This window comes from Trichosurus vulpecula, chromosome 6, assembly GCF_011100635.1.
Source record: "Trichosurus vulpecula isolate mTriVul1 chromosome 6, mTriVul1.pri, whole genome shotgun sequence".
Classification (NCBI taxonomy): Eukaryota; Metazoa; Chordata; class Mammalia; order Diprotodontia; family Phalangeridae; genus Trichosurus; species Trichosurus vulpecula.
In genome coordinates this window covers 283,989,738-284,007,124 of record NC_050578.1, presented here as the reverse complement: position 1 = coordinate 284,007,124, position 17,387 = coordinate 283,989,738, and the positions used below count along the sequence as shown (strand labels likewise).

At 56.3% G+C, this 17,387-nt stretch overlaps 1 protein-coding gene across 4 annotated transcripts in view; it reads right to left on the bottom strand.

The window, feature by feature from the left end:
- Positions 1 to 312: 312 nt before the first annotated feature.
- CHID1 (chitinase domain containing 1) overlaps positions 313 to 17,387 on the bottom strand; it is a 76,502-nt gene continuing 59,427 nt past the window's right edge. For 2 of the 4 annotated variants that reach the window (XM_036764760.1, XM_036764761.1), the window contains exons 11-13: positions 2,941 to 3,021; positions 1,428 to 1,470; positions 313 to 560 (exon numbers count right to left, since the gene is read on the bottom strand). In XM_036764760.1, the coding sequence (XP_036620655.1) occupies positions 462 to 560; positions 1,428 to 1,470; positions 2,941 to 3,021 (223 nt within the window). In that variant the 3' untranslated portion in view covers positions 313 to 461. Of the gene's footprint in view, positions 561 to 1,423; positions 1,471 to 2,940; positions 3,022 to 17,387 lie in introns of all 4 variants that reach the window. The other 2 variants (XM_036764763.1, XM_036764762.1) reach the window with 2 other exon arrangements.

Here is a 17,387-nt window from a genome sequence, read left to right as displayed (position 1 = left end):
GAAATCCTCAGGCGGGCTCCGGGGCCATCACACTGGGGATCCCGGCTTGCCTTTGGGAGCCCAGGCAGGCAGCTGGAAAGCCAACGGTTAACCAGGAATTTCCAAGCTGTCTGGTCAGCCTGGAACGGGCATTCCCAGGGGCATTTCTAAGCAGCCAGCTTCCTTTAAAAGCCCGTCGTTTTAATGAGCACTTACCAGAGCAGCTACCATCAGGCTCATTCCCACGGGACCCCGGGCTCTGGGCTGCCAGGCCTTCCTCTCCCCCCACCCCCCCACCCCAGCCCCCAGGGAGACACCAGAGCCCACTCTGGACAGGAAAGAACCAGACACGTGTATTCCACAGAGATGTTCCTGTCACTCTTAACGATATACAAAAGTCTGAATTCTTCAAAAACAAAACAAAACAAAAAACAACCTGGCTCAGTTTGAGGGGGAAGGGTTCAGGCGCTCAGCTCTCGGCCTCAGAGAAGGTCATAGAAATAGTCCAGGCCTTGTCCCAGCTCCCAGATGGCAATTCCAGTGCCCAGTTCCTTGGCGAGGTCCAGCCGCAGCTGAATGGACTGAGAGAGGAGGCGGCCCAGTCACCCCTGGCATCTCTGCCTAAGCTGCTCCTTGCAAACACCATCTGCGGGGGCCCAGGCCTGCCCTGAGCCTCCACCCTCCCCTTGGCACACCTGTTTGGAAGCCAACACACTGCGGAGGGGGAGGGGCAGGCTCCCAAAGCCCCAAAGATAGAGGGCCAATCTTACAGGAGTCAGAGAAGGTACAGTGCTGCTAGTCTGAAGTCACCCTGAGATACACCTCCCCCTAAAAGAGTCACCCGAACCAACAAGCAGGCCCACTCCTGTATCCCACCTGGAGGCCCATATCATCTGCTATGGCTCTGGGACCCCAAGTGTTCACAGCCTGGGTCAGTGGGCCTGCAGCAGCCAGGGAGAAGCCCAGTGCCCCTGGGCAAGGTCATGCAAAACCCAGACCACACCTCACCAACCCAGCAGGACCTCTGTCCCTCCTGACCAGTCCCAGCCAAGGCTGCTGCTGGTGGGTTACTTTTGCACCCCTCCCCACCAAGATTCCAGCATGCTTGGCACATGTTGCAGAATTATGCTATAGTTCTATCAAGCAAAGCCTGGAACCCACCTCCTGGGGCTTTTTGGGGGGAGGGGGGCATGGCTGGGGCCCAGTCTCATTTCAGCCCTATCTCTCTTGTTCTGGGACAGAGGGGTGGAAAGGTATACTGGTCCTGGGAGACCCCGAATCAGTGAGCCTCAGGGTCACCATCCACCTCCCAATGCAGACCCTGCCCTTCTCCCCAGCTCTAAGGGAAGAGGCTCTGCCAGCCCCTCCCAGGCATCACCAAGACCTTCCTCCTGAGGGCTCACCCCCAACCCTCTGTGGCCCTCCCAGAGATACACAAACAAACCTGCCTTTAGGGTTGGGAAGAAGATGAAATGCTTTTTGCTCTTGCTTCTGAAAGACACAAGGCAGGGTGGGGTGAGTGGGATTTCTCATCAGTTGCTTTGCCCAGCCCAAGCTCAGCCCTGATGGCCCACTGACCTTGAAGTGCCTGGCCCAGGGCCTGGAGGTGGGATGTGACTCCACAGACCCTTCCCATCCCTCCTTCCCTCAGGTCTCATAGGGCAGGATCTCTAAGCCCCTCCCCCTCCTCTGGTGCTTCTGCAGCTTATCCATTCAAGCCAGAGCATATTTATCAAGGGGCAGTCCTTGGACTCACCATCAGGGCCAGGGTAGGGGATGGTGAGACCCTATAAATGTGAAGGTAGGTCTGTGACTGTTTGAGGAGGAGGGAATGCAGAGGAAGCCCTGTGGCCCAGCATTCTAGTCCCTGCTTCCATCCAAACTGCTCAGGGTAAATGCTTTAAGAAGCCATGGATTGGGAGGCTGCCATGGGAGAACGGTGACTGAGGGCTGCCCTGGGCCTGCTTCCTTCATGCAGTGGCTGCTCCAGGGATGCCCACTGGGCTCGCCCACCTGCCTACAAGAAGTTGCTTTTTGGAACCCATGGACGGCCTTCTCACTGGCTCCTATTTTTACCTTATGAGATACATCCCCAGGCTTTGGCCTGTCCAGACCATCTGGGTTCTGACTCGGTCCTTGGGGGTGTCAGCCACCCCCCACCCACACCCCACGTGGTGCTGTCCTCCCCCTACCCCCATCCCTCCCTGTGTTGCACTGTCCCCCACCCCCATCTGGTGCCATCCCCCCTTTGGGTGGTGCCATCCCTCCCTGCATGGTGCTGTCCCCCCCTTGGGTGGCGCCATCCCCCCTTGGGTGGTGCCATCCCTCCCTGCATGGTGCTGTCCCCCCTTGGGTGGTGCCGTCCCTCCCTGCATGGTGCTGTCCCCCCCTTGGGTGGCGCCGTACCCCCCTGCATGGTGCTGTCCCCCCCTTGGGTGGCGCTGTCCCTCCCTGTGCAGTGGCATGGTGCCATCTCTCCTTTGGTGAGTGTGCCATGGGTGCTCTGCCTTAACTGCACCCCCAACTAGAGGACTGGCTTCAGCTGAGCCCCACATTTAAGGAAGGACACAGATGAGCTGGAAGTGAGTGTAGGGCAGATACAGGGACCAGGGGAGGAGCAGGATGCTTCTCCTGGAGAAGGGAAGACTTAGGTGGGTACCCAGGGGCTGGTGCCCACAAAGGGACAAAGGATCCCAGAGAGGCCCAGACTGCCTGGGCAGGTAGTGGGGGCCCCTTCCCTGGCTGGATGACTCTGGGCTGGGAATGTCAGATGGCCACAGGCTAGTGGCCTCTGAGGCCCCTCCCAGCCCCCCCCCCCCCCCCCCGCAGGGTGGGGTAGGTGAAAGGAAGACAAACCTTTCAAGGGCAAAGTCAGGTCAGGCCCCTCCCCTGCCCCCATCCACAACCCCACCTCCTGTCCACCCCTCGGGGCCTCTGCCCACCCTCAGGCTCAGTACTCACCTCTTGTACTCAAAGTAATGCTCTGCAAACTCCTGGTGCCAGACCATCTTTGGCTTGTGATCTTTGAGGACCCGGATATACCTGAGGAAACCAGAAAAGCCCCAGAAGAGCATCAGGCATGGCCGGCTGGGAGCTGGACCAGGGTTGGGGGTGGCTGACCAAGGCAGAGGCCAAGCCGACAAGCCTCAGGCTGAGACAAGAAACCACCTCCCTGTGTTGGCAAGCAAAATGGCCTTTGTTTTCTTTGAGCGACGTATTTCATTGAGCCTTGCTGGGTGCTGGGCCCCAGGCCCAGAGCACTATTAGGTGTGGAACCTATGTGGGTGGTCGGATTGGTGACTGGGGTGGGCCCAGGATGGGGCTGGCTAGGGGGAGGTGTTGACTCCAGAGCCATGCCCTATTGGGTGTTGACCTAATCTATGTGGATGTGAGCCTCCCAGGGTCCTGGGAGGAGGGGCCAACTCAAGAACCAATTGCCAGAGCCTGGGCTCTGGTCAGTCAGACAACGCTTGATGATGTCAAAAGCTCTATAAGAAGAGAGAAGAAAGCTTGAAGATCCCTTTTCTGTTGGAGCAGCAGTGGTGGCGAGTGTGACTCTGGGCCAGCCCTTGTTCTGAGCTCCCGGGCTGAACCTAGATGTTGGTAACTATGAATTGTATTGGGTCTGTCTGTTGATGTTTGTAATTTGTTTGTATTTTGTTCTGAAGTTCAGGGTGCTGGTTTTTTCCTCTGAACTAACTGAATGCTGTCTGTATGTTTCCCTGAACTAACTGAATGCGGTCCGTATGCTGGATTAAAGTAAGTTTGTCAACCCCTTCACCTTGCTTTCCTTGGTTAAGCAGATCAAAAGAACCTGTGCTTTCCGGGCGTGCCGGCAGCTTTCTGGGTGCTGGCTGTGGGTGGATCTTATACCCCCACAGAAGCTGCTAGCCGGATTGTTGAAACACTCCCTAGCCCAGGTCCCCTTGCCACTGAGCCTAGAGGAACCCAGGGCCCTGTGCCTCAAAACATGCAAGAGGACAGGGGGACAGTGGGGAAGGGGGCCTGTGCACACTCCCACAGGCCTGAGGGAGGCTGGACCGCGCACACACACACACACACACACTTGAAGTCTCCATCCATCAGCATTCTGGGGCTTAGAACAACTTGGGGAGGGACCCCAGCTCCTGAGACCCCTTTCTGTTGCCTTAGGCACCCCTCCCCCAGTCCACCTGCTGGGAGCAGGACTCAGATGGGAGCACTGTGACTGCACCAACCTGCCCCCTTCTATCCCCAAAATCATTGAAGACCACCTTCCAATAGGACCTCCATCCTAAATGACTTTCAAAGAAAGACATCAGACTGATCCCTCAGGAGAAAGGGAAAGGCTGGAGGGGACAGAGCTGCTTTCTGGACCCTGACGCCAGTGTGTGTCCCCTGACAACAGGGAACAGAGGGGGCTCACCTGGGCTGGGGAGCAGGGCACATTGAGGGTGCCACCCTCCGAAAAAGTGAACCACCCCGCCTCCACTCCCCCAGAGCCTCTGGCTGGCCTGACCAGCAGTGACCCAACCTGTTTTTGTATCCAGCCAAAGACAGCCAAGCTGGTCCCTGATATCACCATTGAGGAGGGACCTTGGGAAGGACTCTTGTGGCCCTTCTCCCTCCCTCCCAGGCTGCCTCTGCTGGTCCAGGTGCAGAAAAGGCAGAGACTGAGCACATATGGACCTAACCTTGGGGAGCCTAATCTCGAGAGGGGGAGGGAAAGAACAGGATTTCCTTGCCTCTGACTGGAAAATCTGAAATTGTTTTAGAAAGAAATCCATTGGTAGAGGAGATAGAGCCAGAGAGGAAGTGACTCCCTCTCATCCAGGTTCTAGAAAGTTTACATTATATAGGATTCTGACAAGACTGCCTGAAAGTTTTACGCAGTTGAGCAGTCTTGCCCCCATTGAAATGCGTATCAGTAAATGTAAACATTCAATAAAATTTGGGTGGAAGCCAAAACACAAGCTGTAGACTGACTTGAGACCTGGGTGTGGTAACCCAAAACATTCTGGGTAGTTCCAGGATCTGAGGGAACTCCAAATTCCTGGTAGCCATCTCTGGCATTCCTAGAGTTCCTGAGGTCAGGATAACATTCTAGGTTCAATCTCTAGTCACAAAAAGTTAATTTTAGACAATCTAATAATAAGTCTCCTTCTCCACAGAGACAACATGCAAACAAATATGTGCTGACAAACCAAAGATAAAGGGGGCTGAAAGGCAGGGAAGTCAGCAAGGAGGGGGATGTGTGTGCACTGGAGTCTCTGCCACTGCCTCCCTCCCTCTGAGGTGCCTGGAGGGGGATGACCCAGGGACCTCATCAGCGGGCCTCCTACCCCTTGCTAAGCTGTTCTAGAAGTGGTGGGGGAGGGGCAGAGGCAAAGGCAACACAACCCCTTTAGGGGAATGTGGAAGCCAGCCCTGGCCCTTCCCTACCACCAATCTCCTTTCCCCTACTGGAGCTGAGGAGGAAGAAGCCCCAGCCACTTTCCAAGTCTAAGTTTCCAAGGCCATTTAAATGGAGATCTCGACTCAGCTGCCCCCAACATGGAACCGCCTGCAGCAGCAGCAGCGACAGGCAGAGGGGCACAAGCAGACATGAATGAAACATGAACCCCAGCCTGGCCTCCCGGTCACTGAAGCCCTGGAAGTTCCTGGAATGAATCTTCCCTTGGCTCGTGGCTAATAAAACAGTCAGAAGTGAGCAAAGGCGCCATCAATCTCCTTCCCGCTTGCAAGAGGACTGAGCGCTATCCCAAGCTGGTGGGGCCTTAGATAGGGGAAGAGATGTTGGCTCCCTGAGGATTGTTGGGGGGAACCTCTGGAATCCTCGGCTCCCCCACCCCCAATTCTACTACCTGCTGACCTCTGGACTCCCTCCCTTGCTGCCCCTTGTTTGTCCCAAGGAGGGCACTGAGGTACAAGGAATCCAGGCCTTTCTCCTAAAGGCCTCTCTTCTGCCCAGGGCCATGCCTTAAATGGCCTCTAGCTGTGCCCTAGCTTTCTTCTGCTCAGCTGGCTGTTGCTGGGTGTGTTGGACTGGGAGCTTGCCCAAAGCAGGTGGCCAATCAGATCTCTCTCCAGCCCTGAGCACAGGGTCTGCACACAGTAGGCAATTCATAAATGTTTGTTCTAATGAAACAGCAGGGATGGTTTCTGCACAGCCAAGCCAGGGCTTGGGAGGTGGAAGCTCTGAAGCCTTGGGGGCACCGAGAGGCATTAGCTGGGCAGCTCGGGTGGGTCTGCCTGGCACTAGGCGAGGCTCCTCGAATGCTTGCTGACAGACTGACGCAACCAGCAGTGGGCTTGGGAGTCAGAATAAAGAGTTTACTTTTATCCACAGCAAAGTCTCTTTTTTGTTCAGATCTAAGCCTAGAGATGTAGTCAAGACTCCAAAGAAGGCAAGCTCTCAATAACCATAGGAAAAACATGTTCCGGATCAGTAATAATGAGCAAAATTCACCTGACTCGGAGGTTTCTGCCTGTGCCCATCAACAGAGCCAAATGCAGCTCCTCACAACAGCCTGGGAAGGAGGTGGCAGTGTGAGCCCTATTTTACAGCTGAAGAAACTGAGGCAGGCCCAGGTTCAGTGACTGGCCTGGGGTCCTGCAGCTGGGAAGGGCCACCTAGCAGCCTGACAAAAGACAGAAGGAACATTGCTCCACAGCATTATCTGGCCTCGGGCTAAAGCAAAGTCCTGGGTCTGGGAATTTACAAGAGCACCTCCCCAATACATCATTGGCAGCCCAAGGTCTTCCCCCAGGAGCTCTCTCCTAGCTTGAAGCTGAAGTTCAAGCAGGGATGTATATCCCCCAAATGGGCCTGAGGGAGGAGCTGAGCGGGCAGTGTTGGGTGAAGTGGACGCCTGAGGCCCGTCAAGTGGAGCACCCAGGGCCACTGGGACCATCTAGCCCAAGTGAGTTCACCTCGGAGCTGGATCATGACAACTCTAACATTAGACGATACACAATGGTGCTCATCACACACACTTGGAAGAATTTCTGCGGGATTCTGGGAGAAGTCACCAAGTCATTTCTACCCTTTTCTTGGGAGCTGACTACTGGACAGATACCTCGAGAAGGTCAAACACAGCAGCCCAAACAAAAAGGAAGCATGCACACCCACACTTGGGGAAAGGGTCGTCCCCACTGTGGAACAGGCTTGCCCTGAAATGGCGACTGTGAGGACCTCAAAGAATGTGGGAAAGCTCACAGGACCACAACTGGGGGAGGCAGGAGAAGAGGAAGACAAAGGAAGTCCTAGGTCAGTCCTGAGGACTTCCTGGCCCCTAACCCTAACCCTAAATGTGGAGGCCCCAGGGCAGCCAGCCAGGCTGGAAACCCAGCGGCCTGAGGAAGTGGTGCGAGTCTTGGCCCTGCCAAACAGTTCAGTGGTAGAAATGAACGGAGAGGTCACCATCCCCTTTACAGTGGCTGCCCCAGGACCCTGGGGACCTTCCCAGTGGACTGGCAGCTGCAACCTTCCCTGTGGTCTCTCTCTCCCTCAGACTGGAAGATTGTGGGGAGCAGGAACCGCCCCACTTCTGTCTGGATGCCAGCACCTACCTGGTGCTTTGCACACAGTAGGTCGCTCCTGAGGAGTCCAGGGCAGAGGGAAGGTTGGGGTAAGAAGGCATGTCAGGGAAGAAAAGGGCTTTGTGGGGGCTCCCCTAAGCATGAACGTTGCCATTGTGGGCTCCCAATGGGCACCTCAGACTCCTCCCTGCCCCTGCCCTTCTCAAGGGCAGACTGGCAGAGGAAGCAGGGACTCAGCTGGCACCAGGAAGAAGCTTCCTTCTGCCTCCCACTGGGTCCTGCTGGTCTTGGGCAGGGAGGAGTGTGCTTGGCCCTCCCCGCCCCCCAGCAGGAGGCCTTTCCTGATGTCTCCCCACCTCCTCCTTCCAGATGACCTTCCTTTAGACTGGGAGATCCTGGAGGGCAGGCTTTGGCTTTTGCCTTTCTCCGCATTCCCAGCACCTGGCGCACAGCAGGCACTTAATAAATGCTTGCTGACCAATAGCCAAGTCCAAAGCAGATGTCTCAGGAGGAAGGCCTGAGGGTAGGTCTGGGTTCTGCTAGGCCAGGCTGGCGCCAATGGAGCAGGCCCTGTGCCATGCAGCAGAGGAAAGAAAGTTATCAGATACACAAATGTTCCTTTGAAAGCCTGGCCCATGAAAAATGAACGTGTTCCCTCACAGCTGGGCTGATAGGCGCGGAGATGGCAGCCTCCATTAGCAGCAGCAAACACAGCGTGATTTACCGCTCACCCCCTCTGAACTTGACTAATTGGCTGCTTAAGTCACCCTGCCTTCCAAATATATTTTAATGTAATTATGCCATATGTGATCAGTGCTAATAACTCCCAGGACTTACACGTTCCCTCGGATTTCTTGGGCTAAGGAGCCTGCTGCTGATTTATCTAAGGTGCAGACACATCAGAGGGTTTCTGAGTCCTCAGGAAGTGGCGTCCTGCTCCCTGGGATGGACCAACAGCCCCCAGTGCCAGCTGGGGACCTGCCTGAGATGGCCTCTCTGGGTGCCCGGGAGCTGCCCCTCCTGGAAGGAAGCCAGCTGGCCACAGTCCTCGGAGACAAAGGACCCCCACAGCCGGGGCTGGGGGTTGAGATGGGGGGCAGCAGTGGGCAGAGGCCAGGCCCCCCACCTTTCACCTACTCCCTTCTCAGTCTCCTCTGCAGATTTCCTGGAGCTCATCCTTCTTGGGCTGAGTAGGCACGGACCCTCATCCAGGTTTTAACTGGTGGCCCCCAGGGCGCTGCTCTTCTTTCTTGGGGTTCGATCAGCTCCCAGGGGTCCAATTATTATCTCTGCAGAGGTGACTCCCAGATCTATGATCTCCTTGGATCTTCAGTCCATATCTCACCACCAGGCATCTCTACCTGGAAGCCCCCGAATCTCAAACTCAACACATCCAAAAAGGGACCCATTATCCCCTCTCCAACACCTAAGCCCTCCTCTCCTCCACATGTCCCTAGTTCTCCCAAGGCCACATCCCTCCCCCTCATGGGGTCCTCCTTCCACAACGCCCTTTGGATACCTGCCCCCCCCCTTCTCTCCATGGCAGAAGCCCACATCACCACTTCCCTAATGGTCCTTAACGCTTCCTCAGTGGGCTTTCCGCAAAAATCATCATTCTGAGGCGCAGGTTTGACCCCGGCACTCCCTGCCCCAGAAACTTCAGGGGTTTCCTGTTACCTCATGCTGGCATTGAGAGACAGCTGCCTCCTGACTCCAGATTTATTCCTCATCTCCCAGCAGGCTGCAGGGCCTCCATGTTCCAGCCAGACAGGTCTTAGTGTCACCCTTGACTTCACTCGACCTCTTCTCTCCCCAATATCCCCAGGCCTGGGCCTCATACTCAGAACTCAGCCTAGACACCCTTCCTCATCACCTGGACAGCAGAGGCTCCTAGGCTAAGCCCTGGCATGAGGGGCTGTCTCAAAGACAGGTACAGAATTCCATTTCCTATCTACAGATTCGGACCCGAGAAGACATCCCCAGAGTGGCCTGATAAAAAGGCCTAAGGAGCTGCCCTGAGAATTCAGAGACTTGCCTTTTCTGGGGCTCCCCAAAGCTAGCAGGGTCTGCTCTCCACCTTTGGTTTTCATTTATTACAGCCTTACAAGTCCCTCCATAACAAGGACAACCTTCTTGGAACATGCCTGGTGGAGCTCCCAGGCTGGCCCCACCCAAGCAGCAGGGGAGGCCACAGGAGCCCAGCTCCCTCTGCCCCAGCTCAGGGTTTCACCCGGATCAGCTCCCTCACTAGTTTCTTGGCCAACCCGCAGCTGACAAAGACTTCGATCTCACTGCCTTCCCCAGTCTCCGTCTCAGCCGGGGTACAGGAATCTCGCTGGTGACTCTGGACCATTGCCTCCGTCCTGGAAGGGCTGCCCCCTACCCCCACCCCATCCTTCCAAATCCCTCCTTCAAGGCCCAGCTCAGAAACTCCTTCCCCTCCCCCAGAGGAAAGGGATCTTCCCTCCTCAAATCTTCCTGTACAAGCTCCCCGAGAGAAGCGTATGAGCCTAATCCCAAACCTTGGGCAAATTCTTGTTGTTCGGTCTTGTCCGACTCATCGTGACCCTGTTTGGGGTTTTCCTGGCAAAGACACTGGGGTGGCTTGCTACCTTCTTCTCTAGTTCATTTTACAGAGGAGGAAACTAGGGCAAACAATGAAGTGACTTGCCCAGGGTCACACAACTAGTAAGTGTCTGAGGTCACATTTGAAATCAGGTCTTCCTAACTCTAGGCCCAGCACTCTGTGCACTGTGGTGCCCCCTAGCTGTCCCCACCTGCCAAGTCGTTACTTGTCAAACTGAATTCCAAGGCCTGAGGTGGGCACCTTTTCCTGGGCATCAGCTGGAGTCCCAATGCCAGCTCCCTTCTTTGGCCCTCACGGGCATGAGGAAAATCAAATAATTCAGCAATTAGTAAGCAGTCAGGAGGTGTGTTCTCAGAGCCAGGCGCTGGGCCCACAAAGAGAAAGCCTAGACGATCCGACCCCTGCCCCCTCACCCGGAGAAGGGAACCTGGGGTTGGCTCAGCACTCGCCTCCTGAAGAACGTGCTGCTGGAGCTGAGGCTTGGAGAAAACCGAGGATCCCAAGATGTGAAAGTTGGGAGAAAGTGCAGCCGTGTGAGAAGGTGCAGATATGAGGAGATGACTCAGCTACCGGGAGAAAGTGTGAATGGCGCAGAAGCGAGGAGGGTCAGGAGAAACTGGGGAACTTTCCCAAGAGTGGCTTTGACATCTTTATACACAGTGAAACCATTCCTGACTCAGTGACCCACCCTACAAAAATGGGCTGCTGGGGCCCTTTTGGCCGGGCTGGCGAGGGGGCTGTAGTTTGTCCCCCACCCCCACCCTCTGGCCCTCGGGGCCAGGCAGAATGGGCTCCCCCTTCCTTCCTGGGATTGCCTTCCCAGGACTGGAACCTGAACCAAGAATAATTAGGGGATTATACCCTGGGCAAGGCACTTCACCATGGGCCTCTGTTTCCTCACCTGTAAAACGAGCTAGAGAAAGAAACGTCAAAGTGTGCCAGTGTCTTTGCCAAGAAAACCCTGCATGGGTCGGACCCGATTGAAACGACTGAACGACAACAGAGCCGGCCCAGTCTTCTTCAGGATCCACCATCTTTCTGGGGCCTGGCCTGGCTGCCTTCCCCAGGTGGGTGGGCATGCCAAGGCAGGCCTTCCTCCCCACAGTTTTATTAATACTTTCACAAGAAATAAGTGAGTGCCCACCCTGTGGGTTTTTCTCGCAGCAAAGATCAATTCTCTCTGTGTTCCAAGGACTCTCTTGCTTTATAATGGCCACAGAAAAGTCAATAGCGCATTAGGGAGGCTGAATAAAGCTCACTTTAGCCCAGACTCACTCTAGCAGTGTCCTGCTCTGACAGTAAAAGCCTCCATTAGCTAAGATGAGCTGCTTTACAAAGGCCGTCCTGGTATTCCTTTGGGCCTTCCTCTGAGAGATTGCTGCTGGACATGGGGACTCTCGGGTCTGGCCCATCGCCTCATGGAGCAGGGTACTCTGGCCTGCCTGCACCCAGGCCAATGGTGGCAGGCAGGGAGGAGTGCTCGGCTGACCCCTCCTCCTCTCTCCTCACCAGTCACCTCACCAAATAGTATGTTGGTTCCATGGTGCCCGCAGGCTGTCGAGTCTGCCCAGCCTGTCCTCCAGTCTCTCTTCTGCCCCCACGGCCCCTGACTCATGTAGCAGATAGGTGTGTCAGGAGATGCTGATCCAGACCCAAGCAGGGACAGGGGTGAAGGGATTCCACCCCACTTGTGGTTACTGTTGACAAGGGTAACTCTGGAAGATGAGAGGGCGGCCCAGACAGGACAGGGAGGTGGATCGGTCCAGCATTCCTGCCAGGATGGGGGTGTGTGGATGCTGGGATTCCTCCTCCTCACCACCAGGCAGAGAATGGATCCAAATATCTGGGAGCCCAGAGGAGAAGGAGAAGGAGGAAGAGGAGAGGAGGGGAGGAAGAGGAGGAAGAGGAGGAGGAGGAGGGGAGGAGGAGGAAGAGGGGAGGAGGAGTAGGAGGCTACCACCTTCAAAGTACATCCCCTTTCCCCCCAGGGGCAGACCCGCAGATCTAAGCAAAAACAATCCCTGCCCTCCCGGGGGCGCAGATGCTGAGTGAGTACTTAAGTCTGAGGAGGATCACAAAGCCCCTGTGGGGCCTGGGCCTCTGCCTGGCCCCTGAGCCCGGAGTCAGGAAGGCATGAGTTCAAATATAGCCTCAGAAACTTTCTAGCTGGTGACCCTGGGCAAGTCCCTTTAGCCTGTTTGCCTCAGTTTCCTCCTCCGTACAAATGGGGACCACACTAGCCCTTGCCCCCCAAGGTGATGATGGTGCTTAGCACGGTCCCTGGCACCCAATCGCCAGGACATCATTGGCATGGTTATTGTCATTCTCATCACTGGGCCATCTCCACTGCACCAGACTGGCTGCCACATACCCTGACCAGGTATGCCCACAGAGCCAGTCCCGGGGACCTAGGCAGGCCCAGCACTCTCTGCCTCCCGCTGCTTTTCCTCTGGACATGGGCTCTTCTCCAAAGCTGCTGGCTCAGCAGACCCCGTTTCCTGACCCTGCCAGGGCTCCCCGGCAGCCCACTCTCTCTACCCAGAGGCTTCGGCTGGGCTGTTATTTAATATAATGAACAAAATCCTTTCGGGAGATGGGGAGGGGGAGGAAGGTTGAGCTGTTCTCGCCGCGCCCCCCCCCCCCCATACACCCAGAGCCGGCCAGGGAGCAGCAGTCTGTTGGCTGCCCAGAGACAAGGGCCCCCAGCCCCCTCTCCTTCCACGTTCCCCAGGCCGCACCGCCATTGTGCCGGAGGCTCCTGGGCCAAAGTGGAGACTTTCCAGGCAGCCCTGGTGTGGAGGGAAGGCTGTGGAGACCGGGGTATGGAGGCCAGGCTCCTGAACAGGGGCCAGGACAGCGAGAGAGTGCCATCCCCTAGGCAGCTGAATTTTTCTCACTGGAGTTCGCACTTCAGGAAAAGAAGCTTTTCTCTTCGAAGTCCTGGCCAGGGGTGAGGAGCCGGGTGTCACCTCTGGCTGTTCCTCCCTCCAGCCAGGCCTGGGCATCCAAAGACGAAAGGGAAGCAGCCCCTGTCCTCATGCGGCTTCACATCCGCTGGGGCTGAAGTGCCTACTGTGTGTCAGGGGCAGTGCTAGGGTAAAGAGGACACCAGGACCGTGAGTGTGGCCAACAGGATACCCAGCGTCTTTGTTACTTCAGAATGCTGGGCAGGGTCTCAGGAAGACCTGAGGTTCAAATCCAGCCTCAGACACTTCTTAAGTCACTGCGCCTTCCCCAGCCTGGATTTGGGTCAGATGGGATCATCTGCATAAAGCATTCAGCAGGTGCTTGGCACACAGTGGAAGCTTAACAAATGTTCATTCTCTTTGGCCCCAAGCACTTCAGGCGGGAGGCACGGAGATGGGAGATGGACTGGGCCGCAGCTGGAGGAGGGCCTTGGGAAGGCTAGGAGAACCAGCTTGGGAGAGGTGGTTTAGGGAGCAGCCAGAGGGTGCTGAGCACATGTGTATGTCTGTGTGAGTGTGAGTATATGAGTGTATGTGTGTATACGTGTGTGAGTGTGAGAGTGTGTGAGTGTATGTGTGTGTGTAAGACGTGGGTCCCAGAGTGGGGGGGGCTGTTAGTGCCCCCAGGCAGCACATCGTGGGGAGCCCCCAACCTGGGCGGGGCTGGGGAAGCCCTGTCTTCCCAAGGCCTGCTTTGCTCATCAGTGGTAGAAGAGCCTAGCATCCCCTTCCTCCCAGGCCTCCTGACAAGTGGAAAGCAGCAGAGGCACAGAAAAGGGAACGGCAGTGAGATACCAGCAGACACAGGCAGACCCAGGGAGTGGCGTGAGGCTGGGGTGCATCTGGGCGACCGGCACTGACTTTGAAAGGTCCAAAAGGTTCTGGGGACACAAGAGCAGAGCTCAGGAGAGACTGGGGCTGGATGGAGAGACCTGGCCATGGTGTGCAAAGACACACAGAGATGGTGATGGCAAGGTCACCACATGATAGGGAAAAGGAGGAGGAAAGACAGAGAGGAGAGAGGGGAAGATGGTACCCTGGTACCCTGGTCTGGGAGGCGACAGCCTCCCCCTCCCCCTTGGGGGAATGCTGAGGTATTCGAATTGGCCACCACTGGACTACAGGAAGAACTCTCTTCTCTCTTTTTGGCCATTTCTGCCTGAGTGGAGCTCTCACAAGACACTGAGGGTCATGTTTTTCTCAGAGAAGCATACCCCAGACAACGCACAATGGTCTCTGGTACGTGCTGGGAAATTTCTCCTCTGCCGGTTTTGTGCTGGAGATGAATCGCAGCTTACAGACGCTCTACATTGCAACGTGCCTCAGCAGTCACTGTCCTGGTCCAAGCAGAGGCCAGTCTGGGGATTACCCCGGAGTCTGTAGCCAGAGGGGCCTCCAAGCCTTCAATCCCCTGGATTCCATCCCAAGCCAGCAAGTCCCCAACCTGGTGCTGCTCAGACATCTCCCCTTGGGGGGACCCGCTGCCTCCTGAGGTGCCCATTCCACAGGGGGCAGGCCTCAATGCTATGACTATATCTCCCCCTCCCTGCTTCATGTCCACTCTCTCCTATGTAAGGCAGCAATCTTGCCTTTCTTCTCCACGCTGACCATCTGCTTTCTTCCCTGAATCCATCCTGGCTGCCCTCCTCTGGACACTTTCCAGTTTATCAACATCTTTCCTAAGCCCCGGTGCCCAGAGCTAAACAGATGCCTCCAGATGGCATCTGACCAGGGCGGAGGATAGAGGGACCATGGCCTCCTTGGTCCTGGTCACCTGCCTCCCTTAGTGCAGCCCAAGGTCACCTCAGCTTAGACAGATCTGCCTGGCAGATCTGGCATCCGTTGGCCAGCCAAAGGCAGATACTGGAAACAAAGGGCCTGCCCCAGGGAGCTGGATGCATCCAGGGAGGGGCAGCCGGGAGAAGGAGGGCCTTGAGGCCAAGCTAGGGGAGGTGTGGTCAAAGGGACTAGAGAAGTTTGGCTTGAAGAGAAAACGAGAGGCAGGGGGACCCCAAGGCTGTCTTCATGCTTCCAAAGAGCTGTTTCGTGAAAGGAGGATCCAATATGTTCCGCTGGGCCCCAGCACCCAGCACCAGATGGTGCAGTCACTGAAAGCTGCCCCAGAGCAGGAGAAGCTGCCTTCGGGGCTGGGGGCCTTTGCTGAGGTCTTCATGGATGAAATGCTCACTGTGTGAGGGCACTGGGGACACACAGGGAAAAAGAGAGCCAGCCCTGGATCCCCAGGGACTCCCAAACGAGGGGAATAATGCCCAGAGCGGCAGCCAGGCAGACAGGGATGTGACAGACGTGGCATCACTTCTGCTGACTGGACCCTGTCTGCTCCTGATGTTAAACCACTGGAGGGGGCTGAGGACTGTGGGGGCAAGGCTTTCCTCATGGCATCTTCAGTCCTGAGGCTGCCGAAGGGGCCAGGCTGTAGCACCTGCTGTTACTGGCAGTGGTTAATGCTAGAGACGCTGAGGAGGTGGGCCACAATGAGGCCAGTGGGGAGGCCGGGTTGGGGTCTTGGATGCACCGATGTTCCAAGGGACCGGGGAGGGGCTGAGGGGAGCTGGTGGCGCTGACCTGACCTTCCTGTCATGTGTCACCTCCTGTCTCTCCTGCACGATACCCTGTTGCTTCAGCTGGGCTGGCTTGGCTGCCCTTCTGGGAGTACTTGGGGAAGCCTGGCCCCTTTGGCCAATGGGTTGCTCCCCTGGAAAACGTGAGGAAACAGAGTGACCCCTTGTTGGGTGGGGAGAGAAAGGAGTCCTCCTCCAGGTACAGATTGGGCTACATGACCACCCTGTTCTCCCCGATCTTGCACCAGTTGCCTCTGGGCCTTCCTGGTCTGTGGACCAGGAAATATGCCAGGCAGCAGGGATTCAGGCCGCTCTAGAACCCCTCCGCCACAATGGAGCGTGCAATGAGCCAGTTTATGGTTCTTAGGGCAAGGGGTACAGCAGCTAAGCTGGGCTGGGTGACCTAGCTAACGGTCTAGCCCCACATGGCAGGCTCGAAAGCTGCCAAACGAGGACAAGTTTAAACTCTAGCTCTGGCCGAGTCGAAGCCAGGCCAGGGAACATGGCAGTGAGGTGGGCTCCGGAGAGCAAGGCGGTGTCAGGTGCACCAGAGTTCGCTCTCATTCCTACAGTGGGCTCGGGTCATTGCAGGGAGCAGCTGGGGGAGGAGTAGCAGGAGCTGAGAGCTCCCCATAAGGTGGTCTGGCTGCTCCAGCGTAAGTGAAGGCCCAGATGGAAGGAAACAGCCTCCGTGAGGTATCCCATGTTCAGTCATCACAAGGGAGAATTCATTTCTGAAACAGTGCTAGAGTGTTACCTATTGGCACCTGAGGCCCACAGTGGGTGTCAGAGCAATGACGTGGGGGTCCTGCCCAGGCAAGAGCTGCCTGCTGGCCAAGGACGTGCCCACAGCGTTTCCATCTGCCCCTTCCTCTGGCCCGTGGCACGCCCCCTCGGGAGCATGTAGATACTGCTCCCAAAGAGCATGGGGAGCCACAGCAGTTCAAACTCACACTAGAGTCTGTTGGATCACAAGGGCTGCTGTAACCTCTCCTGGCACGGGGCAAAACAGGATCTTACCAAGGAGGTGGGGGAGCCTGGGTGGGAAGGAAGGCCTAGGGCAGCCCATATTCAAGCCTTTCCCAGCAGGGAGACACCTGGATATTCCCTACCACCACACCCTGAGGTTTCTACAAAGAACCCAGGCCACGGATGTTTGGAGTGTGGGTAAGGAGGGGCTCAAGATGAATTTCTGAGATGACGCTGTGAAGATGATGCCGATGCCAAGGCTGATGTCTGTGAAGAGCTACGATGTGGCGTAGGGTGCCTGTAACCCAGGACAGAAGATGTGTGTCTGTGTGAAGATCAGCGACTGTCCTGCCCTGAGATCTGGCCACCTTGAGGTTCTGAAGGCTTCCACAGCAGAGGTGAGGATGCTTTGTGGCAATCAGCATTGGTATTATGGTACCTTGATCTTCTAGCTCCCCAAGGGCCAGCCTCTCTGCCTGAGATGGGCCATGGGAGCTCCCAAGGGGGAGGCAGCTCCTGGCCACTGGCACTCACTGGTAACCTACAGTATCCCAGCCGGACTGCTGCTCACAGCTCCGCTCCATGCTCAGCCCAGGAACGAGCTCCTTGGTTTATAAAAGCATTGCCCAAAGTAACTTGAATGAAGGAATGAAAAAGCATTTACTGGAGGGGGAGTGAGAAGAGGGATGTTTGCCTAGCTTGCCCCACACACCACCCCCACAACAAGCTTAACGCGCCAGACCAGATACTGATTGGGAAAGCCAAGAGAGTCTCACTGTGTCA